The 18,027-nt window shown below is 37.3% G+C and overlaps 1 protein-coding gene across 1 annotated transcript; it reads left to right on the top strand.

Moving 5' to 3' along the window:
* Nucleotides 1-10,064: 10,064 nt before the first annotated feature.
* Nucleotides 10,065-12,501, top strand: LOC110097004 (phosphoenolpyruvate carboxykinase (ATP)-like). Its single transcript, XM_020823203.2, has one exon. It carries the CDS (start codon nucleotides 10,597-10,599, stop codon nucleotides 12,499-12,501), a length of 1,905 nt encoding a protein of 634 aa, XP_020678862.1. The 5' UTR covers nucleotides 10,065-10,596.
* Nucleotides 12,502-18,027: the final 5,526 nt, after the last annotated feature.

The raw sequence follows: 18,027 nt of genomic DNA, 5'->3' as shown, positions 1-18,027 counted from the left end.
TGTGCCACGTAATTTCACTTTAATAATGTTTTAAGCTTTGGTTTTATATTACTTAATGTTCAAAGTTCAACCAATGAATAGCATTTATGATATATATATTTGGATTCTCATCAATGCCAATATTTTCTGGGTTGAGGGAGCCAGTGTTTATATTAAGTAGGATAAATTGTTCTATGCGGATCCAAATCGGTATCCGGAAACCAACTAGAACTCGCCACATCATTTTTTTTCTCGGTATCGGGTGATGTGGTCGTTCTGGTTGGTCTCCGAACTGTTTGGTGTCCGCTCATCTTTTTTTTGAATCTTGTGTTCAATGAAGAAGATTATGAAATAGACTACTATGAAAGTATGCTCTGCTGTATTCTTTGCTTTTATTTCAGATGTTTTGATTATTTTGTTGCTGACAACACAATAAGGAATGCTTTGACAAGTTTACCTGAAGTGCAAGTTTTGAGGATTTCATAGTCTTCAGGGCATGTTTTGGGAGGATTTCGTAGCCTTATCCCTTAGTTTCATTCAGTCATTTTCCCTGAGATTGCCAGGCTGAAGTACATTAGCCTTATCATATTTCTTGTTTTACAATTTCAATTTGGTATTTTTGTAGTGGAGGAAATATTTAGAAGATAGAATTAAAAATATAGTAAAAATCGAGTAAATTTTACATAATATATAATTGCAATGCATATGATGTTAAAAATTATCATTCTATTTTATTAGAATATAATACTCATGTGATAGATTTTAAGGGTTTTTTTTTTTTTTTGTTTTGTTCTTTTATTTTTATTTATTTATTTATTTTTATGTGATAGATTTTAAGTTTTATTACACATAAGATTAGAGATATAAAGGATAATATAATTTCTATCATTGATGCTAGATGGTTAAAATGAAAAAGTGCATTGGGAGTCTTTTTGTAATTAGAGAATCAGGGAGGTTTAAAATTAAATTTATAAAATTATAATTAGGTCTGTGATATTATATGAATTTGATTACTGGGTTGTAAAAAAGTCAGCGATATGAAGTTAGTGTAACAAAAATCACAATCTTAATATGGATGAGGGATAATTATGAAAAATAAATTAAGAAATGATTATATTAAAAGAAATATTTAATGATATTATTAAAAATAATATTATTGAAAATAAATTTTAGTGATTTTATTTAAAATGTACTATGAAATTTAGAAAATATACAAATTAATTGAGTTGATTAAATTATTATCAAAGGATTAGTAAAAAAAAGTGACAAACCTTAAATTACTTGGATGTAAGCTGTTCAAAATTATTATGAAAAATAAATTTAACACTTTTATCAGCACTCAATAAGAATAAATAAAAAATAAGGATTCATAACGCCTGATTCCAAATAGTTGGCATAAGGCTAATCATGATAATTATTGCACCATCTCATTGAATGTTTTCTTGGCAAAATGATCTCTTAGAAGGAGAAATTATTCTGTGCGGAGACCGGATGTAGAATTTTATTTGAAGACAAACTAAAATATGTCACGTCAACAATACCAAGTCGTGGTACCAAGCAGTACTGAGCCATGATACCAAGCAAACAGTGATGTGACGTATTCTGATTAGTCCACAGACAACATTGGAGGTCCTCATAAAATAATTATTCTCTTAGAAGAGTTTGAATTTATATGTCGAGCCTTTCACGGAATCTTGCACTACAATTGCCAGAAAAAAAAAAAAAAAACGGCAGAAGAAACTATTGTCCCCTAATTACTTGCTGGAACATCTGATTCAGTAAATGTTGGACTTGTTCATCTTAGTTTCCTCGGGCGCTAGGCGAAGCTGAACTATCGTAACTTTCTTTGTTTGCTTGATGGATCGAAAGTAAAAGACAAGAGCTGTAAAACATGACATATGGTAAAAAATGGTTCCAGCAGTTCAAAGTCTCTACAGAATCAGAAACCATCTCTCTTCCAGCTATGCTCATAGAAGATCTTTGCTCCTATCAAAAGCAGCAACTCCTTTCAAATCAATCTTCAAAGAGTAACAGAAGAGCACCAAAACAAGTCAAGTCATATTCCTGGACTATTTCAAGAAGCAATGCTCTGCGTTGGCTCTTTATTCTCTGTCTTTATTCCAAACCCCCTTCCTTTTACTCGCCTTAAAAGAGTAGAAATCTCCCATATTGTTCTTCATCATGGCTGCCATTCTGCACCTTGCATCCCCAACTCTCAAATCTTCAGTAAAACCCCTTTTTTCTACTTTTTCATCAGTTCATTTCCGTTCCTGCATTTCTGCCACAAAATTTCCGAGGCAAAGATGCGACTCCATGGCTTTAAATTTGAAGAAAATGCAGATAGATTTGGCATTAAGGTGCCTTAGAACATCAGATAACATGGTTGAGATATTTCCTTCCTCGCCTTCGCCCCTTATAAATTTGGTTAAACATTTCTATGAACATCTCAACAATAAAGATATGAAGAAATTGAATGAGCTCCTGGACAGCAGCTGCATCTTTGAAGACTTGGCATTTCCCAGCCCATTCAAGGAGAAGGTTGGCATCTTTATTTTGTGTGAACATTTTTTGGTTTGGTTGTGATTATTTCAGCTTACTATTTTATTTTATTATTACTTTTTAGATGTTCCAACTCTTGAGCTCTTCAATAAAGCTCAGCTCTTTCACTATAGAACACAAATTTTTATATAAAAAAGGAGTTTTTCATATGCACTACATAATTTTTTTATGTATTTATATTTCTAATATTTACTTTTTTATATTTATTTCTATATCATTTTAGTGGTTCAATTCCATAAAAATATATACATTGAGAGAGAGAGAGAGAGAGAGAGTGAGGTGTTTTTTTTTGGGAACACGGATATTTATTCTCTGCAACTCCAAAGGAAGCGTTTGGCGGCATAACTAATCCCTCGGCAGAGCCTAGCGAGGCCATCCAACGACAATGGGCCAACACTTGCTTTTGCCCACTGAAGAGGCGAGGCCATAGTAAGGGGGATTCGAACCCAGGATGGGGGTTTCCCAACCGTGCTAGCCCACCAACCACCCCAAGTCTCCGTGGATGAAATATAAAAATATATAAAAAAATTATAATTAGCATACTTTAAGCTACTTGATTTAAATTTAAATTTATTAATCTTTCTCTAGTGAAATTTATTGGTTTTAATTATATAATTTTTTTATAAAAGAGAATTTCGAGATTTTAAAATAATTAATGAAATTTTAAATTTTAAGAAAAGTATTAATGTGAAGATAAAGGATTAAAATGGGTAAATATATAAATAAAGAGATCAATATAAATGAAAAAAAAAAAAGATTTAAGATGTTCTAATAAAAATCAACAAAAAAAGGTAACCTCATAAGAGAGTGGTAAAAAAAAAAAAAATTTAAAATCATCTCACCCTCATGGAAAAGAGAGAGAGAGAGAGTGAGAAAAGAGAGTTGTAAGACTATAACTAGTAGCAAGTACAAAATAACAAATTTTTTTTTTGGGTAAACCTAGGGCAAAAACCCATGTATTAAAGAAAAAATTCAATTACATGTAAACCTATAAGGCAAGAGAAAGGAAAAACAAAATTAAATCCACCAATCGTCAAGAAAAGCAACGAGAAGGGAATAAAATAACCAAAAAGACTCAGAGAAAAAATACCAGAACTCAGTCATCAAAATCTATCAGAAAATAGCCATCATAGCAGCTGAGAAGGCTCAGGTTGCCAAAAAACCGAAGGCAAACAAGAACAGAGCAGCAGAGCATGTATAAAGGATTGGCTTAGGAGTGCCAATTTTTGACACGACCCGAAATCTGACCCGAAAAATTCGGGTTAGGGTGAACCCGGACCCGAAACGAGTCGGGTTCGAGTTCAACAAATCAACCCATTTAAAAAACCGGGCCGAGTTCGGGTTGACCCAGCAACCCGAAATTGACACGAAATGGACACGAAAACTCATATTTGATCCGAAAACCCGAGATTGACCTATTTTGACCCGAAAAGTGAAGATTGACCCGATTTTGACCCAAAAACTAGCAATTTTGGGTCAACCTCGGGTCATTTGTATCGGATCAGGTTGACCCGGACCCGAATCGGGTTGGGTTCAGGTCCGGGAACCTGACCAGTTTTTAAAAACAGGCCGGGTTTGGGTTAACCTGAATAGTGCCGGGTCAGTTTCGGGTTCTACCAGAACCCAACCCGTTGACCCGGATTGACACCCCTAGATTGGATGGCCATCACAGAATCTCCAGCCGCATACATCAAAAGAATCCATTCAAACCCACAGCCAGGTTGCCATACAGGCCATCCATAGCTAGAATGGAAAGATTCAGCCTTGCTCATCATCGTCAGATTATCAAAAATCCAATACCCAAAACTGATGTCCATTGAAATCTTGCCATAACAGGTTTGTGGAGAATGGAATCCACAATTATAAGAAATGGTTGCTGGTAAAAAAATGACAATAAATAGAGAGAGAGGAATTTTTATTGGGTCAGGTAACCTGATGTAGAGATACATCAGGTAACCAATAAAAAAATGCCACATGCATTTACTTTTTGTTTAAAGCTGAGTGCTTTTTGTTTAAAGTGCATGTGATATTTTTTTATTGGTTACCTGAAGTATCTCTACATCAGGTTACCTGACCCAATAAAATTTCGAGAGAGAGGGAAAAAAAAAAAAAAAAAGAGGGGGGGGGGGGGGGGGGGGGGGGGGGGGGGGGGGGGGGCACATTGCTCCCTAGGCGCCCCTTAAATCCGCCTTTGATTCTATGATTCATTCCATCTTTGTCACAGCATAAATGGCCCAAAAAATAGAAACAACACAAATCCTTTCCAATCTCGCATACCATAATGGAAAAATATCTACATAAAAAGGGTAAATTAGTAAACAATCAAATTAGTGCACAAAATCCAAATAACAAGAAATCCAACTCATTCAAGGGCCCCATCACAACTTCATTATTATTCTAGAAGTTTGGAGAAATTTCAAATTAACTAAGATAGTGCCAGAAGAGGAGAATTTCTCAAAAAACTACTCATTTCTTTCAAATAGAGTAACAAAATAACAAATGGAACGGAAGTTCTTAATAGATTTTTCAAATAAATATTTCATCTATTCTAGCCGCTTTAGGAGGGTATGATTTAAGCTTCGTTTAAGATAATCTTCTTACTGTTTTTTAATACAAAATTTTTTTGAATTAATTTTTTTTTTGCTAGAAAACTGTTTTAGAAAGCAGTAAAAAAATTATCACAAACGAAGCCTTGGAAGAAAAAAATGCACCAACCGGCAATCATGACTTAAGCAATTTAAAAGTGAAGTGGCAAGAAAAATCTAAATCTTATAATGACATCCTATAGTCATTCTTTATATCCATTAATCATCATGTAAGCATGCCTTTCCATTCACAGATAAGCTATGCAATCTTTCATTCCATAACATAAGTATTGTTGTGGGTTTGAATATACGCGGTGATAGAGTTATAATCCTATGTCTTAGCGTTGCACGGATATTCAACTCACACATAGAGAATACAAGATTTTTTACGTGGAAAATCCTGGAAAGGAGAAAAATTACTGGGTCTTGCCTAGTCTGAAATGATTCCACTAATGTTTGGGTAGATTACAGTGGACTAACTGGTCCCTAAGGGCGATCAGATTACAAATGTTAACCGTATGGTTGAAATCTAGTGAAAAACGGGGATGAAAGTCTGGCATCACTTAGTGGTTTGGCGGAAGTCTGGCGTTACATGGAAATTCAGGTGTTAGTTGGTAGTTCAGTTGTGGTTTGATAGAAATTTGGCATCGGGTGGTGGTCCGACAGAGCTCCGGCGTCAGACAGTGGCCGACAGAACTCTGGCGTCAGGCGGAGTCCGACACAATTCTGGGCGTCAGGTGGTGGTCCGGCGAAACTCCGACATCAGGTGATGTAGGCATTAGGTGGTGGTCCAGCGGAACTCTGGGCTTCGAGTGGTGGTTCTGTGGAACTTTGGGGTCATGTGGTAGACCAGCGGAGCTCTGGGGATTGGGTGGTGGTCCGGTATAACTCCGGGCTTCAGGTGGAAGTCCGGCAGAACTCCGGGCTTCAAGTGGTGGTCTGGAGAAACTCCGGGAGTCAAGCGGTGGTCTGACAGAGCTCCGGGCTTCAGTTGGTGGTCCGGCGGAACTCCAGTATCACGCGGGTGGTCTGACAGAGCTTTGGGCATCATGTGGTTGTTAGGCGGAACTTCGGGCATCATGTGGTTGTCAGGCGGAACTCTAGCGTTAGGCGGTGGTTCGACAGAGCTCTGGGGTGTCAGGTGGTGGTCTGGCGGAACTCCGGGAGTCACTTCGGGCGGTGGTCCGGCGGAACTTCGGGTGGTGGTCAAGGAGCAAGGAGGCAAGAGAGATATCCGATCTCTCTTTTGTTTCCTTAGGCTTAGGGGGTCCCTTTTTAAGAGGAAGTCTATTTATAGATTTCCTAGAGTGGCATGACCCGTAAATGGAAGGAATATCAAGGGTAAATGGGGAGTGGTTTGGATGGGCGACCGATGTTGAATTCCTTGATCGTGGATCGTTTGTTAGCCATTTGAAGGTCTTAATGATGTCGGAATTCCATGATCTTGGGCTTGTTGGATTCGTCTCGTCGAGCCATTCGATTCGTTTATAAGTATGTCATGTTTGAAAACCGTTTGGTAATCCAAATTGCTGTTTGAACCTTTCAATATCGCTTCAGTTCCTTGATTGGACCCATTGGGACTCGGATTGAGTCGATTTTGATGTTGTTGGGTTCGTAATTCTGAGACGGTTAGTTTGACTATAAGTTTGATGAAATCGGAGTTCGGATGGTCCCAATTTTAATTTAGGAAGTTTCCAATTTGATTTTTCCTCGAGATTCGTGACCGATCTGGAAAATTTTGATGTATCAAGTAATATTAAAAAAAATAATGGTATAGCATATCTATAAGTAGTATCGTTATAATAATCATCTATAGGAAAACAAATTATAAACCAGAAATAATCGTGTGAAGAAACATGAAGAGATTCTCATTCATTTATCATGTTCACAAGTATTTTAATATCCATATTCAAAATCATTAAAATCATGTAAACATGGAGTTGAAGTGGATTGATAGGATCCTCAATCCTAGTTGTTCAATAATTCGAGTTGTTTAACACTCCCAAATTAAGGATTAAAGAGATTAGATACAAGAAGAGGAGAACTTATTCTTACATTTTCCAAGCCCAGTACTCCCCAAGTGGGGGTATTTATAGACCCACAAGATATTATACTAATTACTCTCACTAATTAATCCACTATCAACTACTAAACTAATCACAATTCGAGTTCACATGATAGACTTTTACCAAAAATTTATTTTACAAACATAAAAACTCATCTTGTAGATCAAAGTCTCACATACAGAATTAAATTTTAAGAAAAAATCCAGAAAACTTTTTATTTTTTCCTCCTTGGCCTGTTTGGACTAAAGAGAAGAAGATTTGGTTCTGAGTTTCTAATCCACAGAGAACTGTTTTTATTCAACCTGCAGCAAGCTGTGTACCATTTCCTTGAAGAACTAGCAACAGCTATGGGCCAAAATGTTCGATTCAGAATTGATGATGTGTATGAAGAAGGCAAACAAAATGCTGGTGCGAGATGGCATCTTGGTAATTATTGTTGTTTTCAACATCAAATCTATATGGTGCTAAACATGAATAAAATCATGAAAAATGTATGCTTTTATTGCAGAATGGAATGAGCGTATTATACCTTTCACTAAAGGCTGCAGCTTCTTCTACTGCTCAGAAAACTCCAGTAGCCTTCTCATCAAGTATCATTCATCCTGAACTATCTATAATATGTTAAACTCAACATGCTTAAAAGATGTTTGAGTCAGTTTTCTTACTGTTTTAAGAAACAATTTTTTAGTATACAAAAATTTAATTCAAAAAATTTTTCTACTAAAAAATTACTTCATAAAACAATAAGAAAGCTGTCCAAAACGAAGCCATAATATGTTAATTTAATTCTAGATAAACTGATATGAAGTTTGATAATGTTTGTCTTTGATATTTTTCATGGCTGTGTCATGTAAGCATGAAGGATGTAATCGTATGGCAACATAATTGAAAGTAATAGAAAAAAAAAAAAATAGATAAAACTATGAATTGTAATATTTAGGTTTTATTTGGGACGATTTTCTGACTGCTTTTTAAAACAACTTTCTAGTACAATAATTAAAAAATTTTAACTAAAAAGCTGTTTTAAGAAGCAATAAAGAAGTTGTTCCAAACAAAGTCTTAATTTGTTAAGAGAGTAATTTCCTTACATGATAAGAAATGAGCATATACGTGAAAAGGTTGGAGTAGCTCCCGTAGAAGATAAGAGTAGAGAAAGTCGCCTTAGATGGTTTGGTCACATAAAACGGCGGCCTTCCGATGACCTGATTAGGAGAGTAGAAGTATTAGATTTGACTTATGTTAAGAAAAGTAGAGGCAGACCTAAAAAGGCTTGGATAGAAAATATTAGGAATGACCTTTCTTTATTAGATTTAAATGAGAATTTGACTTTTAATAGGACACAATGGAGAAAAAAGATTCATGTAGACGACCCATGTAGTGGGATAAAGGCTTGATATTGTTGTTATTGTTGTTGTACACACTTGAAACATGTCTAAACAACTACTAGCTTAGAGAAAATTACATCTTTTAGTTGTACAACTAACTAAGTTATCAAAGTAGCGATTAACTTTTACTGTATCGGATACCATGACCAAAGATAAACTGCAGGAAAGCTTGTGTGTTTGTTGAATCACCAGTGAAACCAGGAGCAATAGTGCTGGTAAGTTAGCCAAACTTGCTATACAAATTCATCATTTTTCATTTAAAAAGTACTGCAGAATATCATCAACAATTCAAATTTTCTGATGAACCACTTTTCTATCATGTTAACTTCAGGATCTGCTCAGATTTGTAACGTTATTTTTTGACAAGTTTCCGAAGTTGGCTGTGTGTAAGTACCTGGAAAAAAAACTTATCTTAAGCAAAATTTAAGCTATAATGTTAAGAGCAGCACGACTATTTCATTTTCTAAGACAAATTTTTAATCGAACTAAAACTAATTCCCTTTATTTTTCATATGTAAAAAACAGGAAAAATTTTGAAATTTGATGAAAATATCTGATATCTAGAATTAGATTTAGGCTCCGTTTGGGACGACTTTCTTACTGTTTTCTAAAACAGAATTATAGTACAAAAACTTTTAAAAAGCAATAAAAAAGTCATCCTAAATGAAGCCTTAGTTCAACATATTCTTTCTCCTATTTTTCCCATCTTCTTGTTTACTTGTTAATAAACAATTTAAAAATAGCTAATGAACTACTTGATTTTGACTACAGGGTTTCTAGAGAAGCCTCATGTCCTGTTCCAGTTCATGATGAAGGCCTATAAAATATTTCTTGAACCTCTCTTGCTTCCAATCCTTGTTTACTATACACATCTGTGGACATATGCGGCTCGACTTCTAAGCTATGCGATCAACTTACTGCAAAATGTTTTGAAGTTATTTATGTAACAGGGAAGGCTTACTTGGCCACAATAAGTTGCTTATATAATTGAGATTTTCTATAAGTATATGAAAATATAAGAAGGGTACGTACTTACTGACATAACCATGATTTACTTGTATGGGATAGTTGTGCTTGAGAAAATTCTTTAAGGGCAATTTGGTGCATGATACATTTATATACTACAATAAGTTTAGTTTGGGATGACTTTTTTACTGCTTTTGAAAGCAGCTTTTTAGAACAAAATTTTTATTTTTTTTACTAAAAAATTGTTTTACGAAGCAATAAGGAAGCCGTCCCAAACAAAGCCTCAATTGTTATGTGCAGGACTTGATAAATCATGGAGGAATTTTAGGTACGGATAACGGACGGTCGTCCGGTTTTCTCTCTATCTACCGTAAAAGCATAGTCAAAACACAGTCAAAGAACAATTACTACAGTAACTGCACATTGACTGTGCTTTTACTATAGACAGAGAGAAAATCGAACAGTTCTCTCCCTCCGATGTCCGGTATCCACGCCTAATAATTTGCCTAAATCATGACATTAAAATGAAGCATATTTGAATTATACAAGTTCTTAACTGAAACTCTCCCGAACCAGCAGAAATCAGCTTTTTCAGAAAAATTCACAACTAATTACGTACATATCAACTGTCAGCTTGATCTCTTTTACTGTTTATTTCCTCCATAAAATACGATTAGATTTCCCTCCAAAATTAGAGAGAGGAAAACAACATAAAGAACCGTCCCGGCATTAAAAATTTTCATTTTATCCCCTGCAGCTGATTGCCTGATACGGTTACATATAGGTATAAAACACCTCGAATTGCACCCAATGGATGAGGATAAGGATCAAGATCGTCACTCAGATCTGGACTCTGTTTCCTCCCCCCTTCTTCTTCGCAACCCAACACGCCATTAGAACAATTTTTCTTCATATACAGACGCCTTAACTAACCTTCCCACCTTTGGGTTCAAACCCCCCTCAACACCAAAACACCTTTAAATACCAACCAAAAACTCTTCCTTGTCATCCCTCCCTTCAAAAAATTGATCTTTCTCCTGCTCCTCACGTATATTAATGGCGACCAACGGCGAAGTTCTCTTCCTCAACACCACCACCGACGGGAAGGCCTTTGCATCAAAAGACCATCTCTGCCACGACGACAGCTCGCCTGTCGTCAAAGCTCAAACCATCGACGAGCTCCATTCCCTTCAAAAAAAGAAATCCGTTCCAACCACACCAAAAACTCATAACCCTGACGAAGATCTCCAAAAGCTTCATCTCCAATCCATAAGCGCTTCTCTCGCTTCCCTAACACGCGAGACGGGACCCAAAGTCAAATCCGTCAAACAGCAACTCGACTACCTAACCCCCGCATCGCTCAGCACCAGCGATAGCGCCCTCAAATTCACCCACATCCTCTATAATCTCTCCCCCGCCGAGCTCTACGAGCACGCCATTAAGCACGAGAAAGGCTCCTTTATAACCTCAAGTGGCGCCATCGCCACCCTCTCGGGAGCTAAAACGGGCCGCTCGCCAAAAGACAAGAGAGTGGTCAAGGACGAGACTACAGCGGCCGAGCTCTGGTGGGGCAATGGCTCCCCCAATATTGAAATGGACGAACACACTTTCCTCGTTAATCGCGAAAGAGCCGTTGATTATCTAAATTCACTGGAAACTGTATTTGTTAACGACCAATTTCTTAATTGGGATAGTAACAATCGCATCAAAGTCCGAATCGTCTCTGCCCGAGCCTACCACTCCCTCTTCATGCACAACATGTGCATCCGGCCCACACTCGAAGACTTACAAAATTTCGGCACTCCGGATTTCACCATTTATAACGCCGGTCAGTTCCCCTGCAACCGATACACAAATTATATGACTTCATCAACAACCATAAACCTCAATCTATGCCGGCGTGAAATGGTCATTCTCGGCACACAATACGCCGGCGAGATGAAAAAGGGCCTTTTTAGCTTAATGCACTATCTAATGCCTCAAAGAGGCATCCTTTCCCTGCACTCCGGATGCAATATGGGAAGAATCGGCGACGTCGCCCTCTTCTTCGGATTATCCGGCACCGGAAAAACAACTCTTTCCACCGACCACAACCGTTTCCTCATCGGCGACGACGAACATTGCTGGAGCGACGCCGGAGTTTCGAACATTGAAGGCGGCTGCTACGCCAAGTGTCTCGATCTTTCGCCGGAGAAAGAACCTGATATATTCAACGCGATTAAATTCGGCACCGTGCTCGAAAACGTCGTGTTCGACGAGCACAGCCGTGAGGTCGATTACGCCGATAAATCCGTCACAGAGAACACTCGCGCATCTTACCCGATTGAGTACATCCCAAATGCCAAAATCCCCTGCGTCGGTCCCCACCCGACGAACGTTATTCTCCTCGCCTGCGACGCTTTCGGTGTTCTCCCTCCGGTGAGCAAGCTAACTCTCGCACAAACAATGTACCATTTCATCAGCGGCTACACGGCGTTGGTTGCCGGGACTGAGGACGGAATCAAAGAGCCGCAAGCCACGTTCTCCGCTTGTTTCGGCGCGGCCTTCATTATGCTTCACCCGACTAAATACGCGGCCATGTTGGCCGACAAGATGCGCAAATACGGCACCACGGCGTGGCTCGTCAATACCGGTTGGTGTGGTGGAAGGTATGGAGTGGGAAGCCGTATTAAACTGGTTAACACTCGTAGGATTATTGATGCAATTCACTCTGGGAGCCTTTTGAATGCGGAGTATAAGAAGACGGAGGTGTTCGGGTTGGAGATTCCGGCGGCGGTTGATGGAGTGCCGTCGGAGATTCTTGATCCGATGAATGCTTGGGATGATAAGGAGGCTTACAGAGAAACTTTGAAGAAGCTGGCTGGCTTGTTTAAGAAGAACTTTGAGGTGTTTGCTAACTATTCTGTCGGTGGAGAATCGAAGCTGACAGAGGAGATTCTTGCTGCTGGTCCTATTTTTTAAGATTAGTTATTTGTTTGACTTATTAGAAATTCGATTATATTTCGACTTTAAAACAACGACACGTTGAATTAACGGTCCATATAAAGTTTCTGTATCATTATTTTTCCCCAATGATTTGACTTCTTTTGGTCTTTTAAAGTGTTGAACATTTATAAATTGTACCTATTCAATGATCTATTTATTTTGAACAATGAAGAAATGGTGTATTGGAGTTCTACTGTTTTGGTCTAAGTGTGTAATTGTATTAATTATCATGTGTGGATGTTGAATGTCATTTGGAAATCAATCAAATGTGTCGCATCATCTCTTGCTTAGCATCACGGCTTGGTATTGCTTGGTACCGCGGCTCAGTACTGTTGACGTGACACATTTTGTTTAGTCTCCGGACAACGTTCTGCATCCGGTCTCCGCAAAGAATAATTTCTGGTGTGGTTAAAACAAGCCCACTTATAACTTTAAGCTGTCTTGTACGTCTATAAAAAAAGCTCCTTATTTCTATTTAATTATATTTAGCTTGATGATTATCACGTATTTTACTTATTTTACAAGATCATTTTCATAACAAATAAAACAAATATGAGTTTGTTTGATATCAACTTGATTATTGATATGTAACAAAAAAAAAAAAAGTCTTGATCATACACGAATCTCGAGGCATATCCAAGTTGAAAAGTTACAAAATTAAATTTGGGATCATACAAACTCGAAGAGACGAACCTAATGACACTAAAATCAATTCAATTTGAGTCCAAATTGCTCCAAATCAAGGGGCTGAAGTACATTTGGAAGGTTCAAAACATAAAATGAATGATTAAATGATACTCAAATATAGCATGTTTCTAGTCCAATTGAGCGGTTCGACAAGACGAATCAAACAAGACCAAAATAGTTTAGTTCTAACATCATTTTGGCACACAAATGTTTGACAAATACTCTATGATTGAGGACATCAATATGGGTCATCTGAGGGAGCACTTTGAATTTGCCCCAAATCTTCTCTATATTTGCAAAAGGGCTTAGACATTTGAAAGCCTGGATCTTTGGCTGGAGATGGAAGATAGCTTTGAGGTTTCTAGGATCCTAGATGTCACACACTCACACCCCAACCCGATCGAGATAGATCACATTGTTTTGAGCTATGACAGACAATTCCCAATATCTAGTTTTGGAATGTTCATAGTCTCTTTCAATTTCATTTCAAATAAAACTATAGACAACATAGCTACTAAAATATCAAAATACTAAAAATAAACTCATCTTCAAAGGTTATTTTATTTCATCAAAATAAATATATACACTACACTACTTGCTACATGTAAGAGCTAAATAACTAAAAATTTAACTAATTATGATTGTACAAAAATCAAAATAGCAAAATACTTATCAAGTCAGATCAAATCATGAACTATTAATCAACTTCCTTCCCTTTCTTAGACCCTAAAAACCACAAGCAACCAACAATGAGCTACAACATCTCAACAAATCACACAAGCCAATTTGAATTTTTAAATTCTCTCTTTTTTATTAATATTTTTGAATATTTAACAATAGGTTAAATAGGTGAATAAATCACTGAATGTTTTGGGAAAGGAAATCAAAGCATAGTAATTCTCCAATTTATTTAAACAATAATGTTGAACAGATAAATCATAAAGCAATTTATATCACATATCTCGGTCCCAAACAAAATCTCAAAGGATTTTGGGCCCTTATGTCTCCCTTTTATACTCATAGCACCATAACATTGCTTATAGCCACAAGAACATATCTTATAAGCACCAGAATAATCCTTGACACAACCTCTTTCTTTCTCTCTCTTGCATGTTGGCAGCTTGAATGCAAATGATTGGATTAAATGGAAAATTTTAATATTTAATAAGTTCATAATGGCCTATCACTATGACACTCTAATCAGAGTGTTGTGGCACACAAAAATCTGCAACAACCCAAGAGCTGGCACCGCAATGTCACTTTTTAGTGTCTTTGCTGAGTGCAACACCGCTGCGTTCCAAAAGTGACATTCTCAGATTTTGTTGACATTCACACGTAACACTTGGGACACATTTTAAAGTACACCCAATCAATTTCAAAACCTTACCTTTTTCTAATCAGATTGGAGCTAGCTGAATTGAATGCTAAGTCTGTAGGTGTCACACTAGAGTTCTACCCAAGCACCATCGTCGGCTAACTTCCGTCTACTACCTATTGAGCACTACGCTACTGCCAATTGTCACCAAACCATCACATGCCCGACGAACGTCGTCAAACCACCACTGCCCCCCGCCATACCATCTCCAGGCCAACGATAGACGTTAGACTTCCATCTGGTCGCTAATTGCCACTTGACTTCCACCCGGGCCACCAAACTCCATTCAACTTCCACCTACCAGTTGACCGCCATCAAACTTCCACCCGACCATCTTTCAACCACCATCGCCTACCAACTATAATCCCTCCCTACTATCATCCACCAACTATAGTCCCTACGATCACATCGCCTGCCAAGTATATTCCCTTCAATCGCCGTTGCCTCCCTACTACAATCCCTCCAACCATCGTCGCCCACCGACTACGGTCTCTCCGACCACCGTTGCCCACCGACTACAGTCCCTCCAACCATTGTTGCCCATTCACTATAGTCTCTTCGACCTCCATCGCCCGCCGACTACGGTCCCTCCAACCTCCATTCCATGTCGACTACGGTCCCTCAAACCTCCATTCCAGACCGTACTCTTCGACCTCTGCCGACTAAGATCCCTTCAACTTCCGTCACCCACTGACTAAAGTCCCCATGAGCTTCGTCGCCCGCTGACTACAATCCCTCTGCCTATGTCGCCCGCTAACTATGATTCCTTCGACCAACGTAGTGTGACTACGGTCTTACCGACCAAATGAACAGGCCAACACTCTCTTGAGAACAACTCTCATATCACTAGATTCTTCCAACTCCCATCATATAATGCACTATGTAATCAACTAAAAATGTTAGTGGATTCATTTCAACTAAGATATACCCCATGATTTTTCTCTCTTTTCAAAATTTTCCACTTGTATGTGTCCTGAATCTTCGTACAAAACTTAAATGCTAAACACTATATCTCTCTACCGCCGTGCATGTTCCATGACATAACAATTATATATGTGTATCTATAAGGGTAGAGAGAGAGAGAGAGAGAGGGGTAGAGAGGAGAGAGGGAGAGAGAATAAAACAAAATCTTTCTCCAAACTCAATGAAAACCTTAGACAACTATATTAGACCACCTAGTCTATCATCATCCCTTGTGACAATCACATATTCCTCTTTAAAAGGCTTGATCTAATTGTTGGTTGCCACCTTTGGGCATTTAGTCATCATTGACGTTCATTTAATACATAAATCCGCTATTTGACACTAGCTGAGAAAACTACTAAGCTTTGATTACTCATTGACACTTCTTAAACTTCTGTCCCTATATTTAGTTCTTTCAAAGAGAAGAATGCGTGATGCCTACTAATACCGTGAAATGACTTCCTTATATATAATATTTAAAGTTGAACAAAATTATAAAGATTATGTGATATATTGTTGGTATATCATCAAAAAATTATCTCGATCGGGCACGAATCTTGAGAAAAAATCAAGTTAAAAACTTCAAAAATTAAATAGGAAACCGTATGAACTTCGATTTCAACAAACTTACAGTCGAGCTGAACGTCTCGGAAATATGAACACAACGACACCAAATTCAGCTCAATCTAAGCCCAAATTGGTCCAAATCAAAGACCAAAAACACATTTGGAGGGCTCAAATGATAATTTGGATTACCAAATATTTTTTAGGCGTGACATACTTATAATCAAATTAAGCGGCTCGATGAGACGAATCCAACGAGCCCAAGATCGTCGAATTCTGATATCATTAGGGCCTTCAAATGCCTAGTAAACGATCCACAATTAAGGGATTCAACATCTGCCGTCCATTCAAACCACTCCAAATTTATCCATGATCTTCCTCTTATTTACTAGACATGTCACTCTAAAAAAACTATAAATAGACCTCTCATTTATCTTGAGAAGGGATCCCAAGCAAGAAGAGAATGAAGAAAGGAAGAGAAGAGAAGAAAGAAAGAGAAGGAAGAGACTCCTCGACCACCGTCAGACTTTCACCCGGCAGTTGACCGACGTCGGAATCAAGCAATGAAGCAAGAAGAGAAGGAAGAGACACCCTGACCACCGTCGGATTTTCACATGACTACCAACTGATGCCGAAATTCTGCCAGACTGCCGACTGGCACCGGAGTTCTGCCCAACAGTAGACTGATGCCAGAGTTCTGCCCGATCGTCAATTGAAGCCAGATTTTTGCCCGACCACTAGAATGTCGCCAGATTTTCAATCTCCATTTGTAACTGAATTTCAACCCGTGAGATGATTATTGTAATACGATCATTCTCAATTTCAGGGACGAGTCAACCACTTGTAATCTAAGTAAACACTAATAGAATCTTTCAATTGGGTGTGAACCTGTGTTTTTTTCCTTTTTTCAGGGTTTCCATGTAAAAATTATGGCGTTTTTTTTTTTCTATTTGTGTATTGGATATCCGTATAAGACTAAGACGAAAAATATTCTAACTCTATCGCCGCATATATTCTAGCCTGCAACAATTGTAAAGAGATATATGTAAAGGTTAGGTAACGTAAGCTCTTGAAAAGCTTATAGAGGTTAGATTAAATATGATAGGTAATACACTTATAGAGATTAGGCATAAAAACTTATCTCCAAAAGATATCGGTCAACAACAAGACCCTCACTAGACATCATAGTTGCAGCCGAAGGTCTAGTAGGTTAGTACCTTCAAAAGTTTTTGCGAGGATCAATATTTCATTAGACACAAAGAAAACAACTAAAGAAAATAAAACATGAAGCAAGTAAAACAAGTCAGGTAAAAAGGATAAATTTATTTGGGATGATCGTAGTTTTTTACAAGTTGATTATAAAGTAATTATGATTTTATTTGGGACGACTTTCTTATTACTTTTAAAGTAGTTTTCTAGTATAAAAATTTTAATTTTTGTACTAAAAATTTATTTTAAGAAGCAGTAATAAAGCCATCCCAAAAGAAGCCTATGAGGAATCAACTTAACTATTTTGATTATAAAAAATAGCTTTTCACTATAAAATTTTTGAAAAAAACAATAGAAAGTAACATAAAAATAACCCAGCAGCTAATAAACGTTAAAGGCAAAGAGGATAGATCAAATATAGCAGGAAAAATATATAACAGAATGATTAACGTATTGGAGAAATAAAATAAATTAAATTAATCTTTCTTATTTTGTGTTATTCTCTTTATTCTAAGTGTTAATTCACTTTCTTTTTTAATAAAGTTTTGTAAAAATCTCTCATATAAATTATAATAAATATATTTCCTCTGATAATCATTCTCTACATAACGAATCAATCAAATATTAACTTTCTTGTCACATAATTGGGAGCTAATTTGAATTTTGCTAATTGCAATTAAAACCACTTTTTCCATTATATTCAA

This window comes from Dendrobium catenatum, unplaced genomic scaffold, assembly GCF_001605985.2.
Source record: "Dendrobium catenatum unplaced genomic scaffold, ASM160598v2 fragScaff_scaffold_725, whole genome shotgun sequence".
NCBI classification, from domain to species: domain Eukaryota; kingdom Viridiplantae; phylum Streptophyta; class Magnoliopsida; order Asparagales; family Orchidaceae; genus Dendrobium; species Dendrobium catenatum.
Note: the sequence above shows the minus strand (reverse complement) of the source record. Positions and strands in the feature narration are given on the sequence as shown.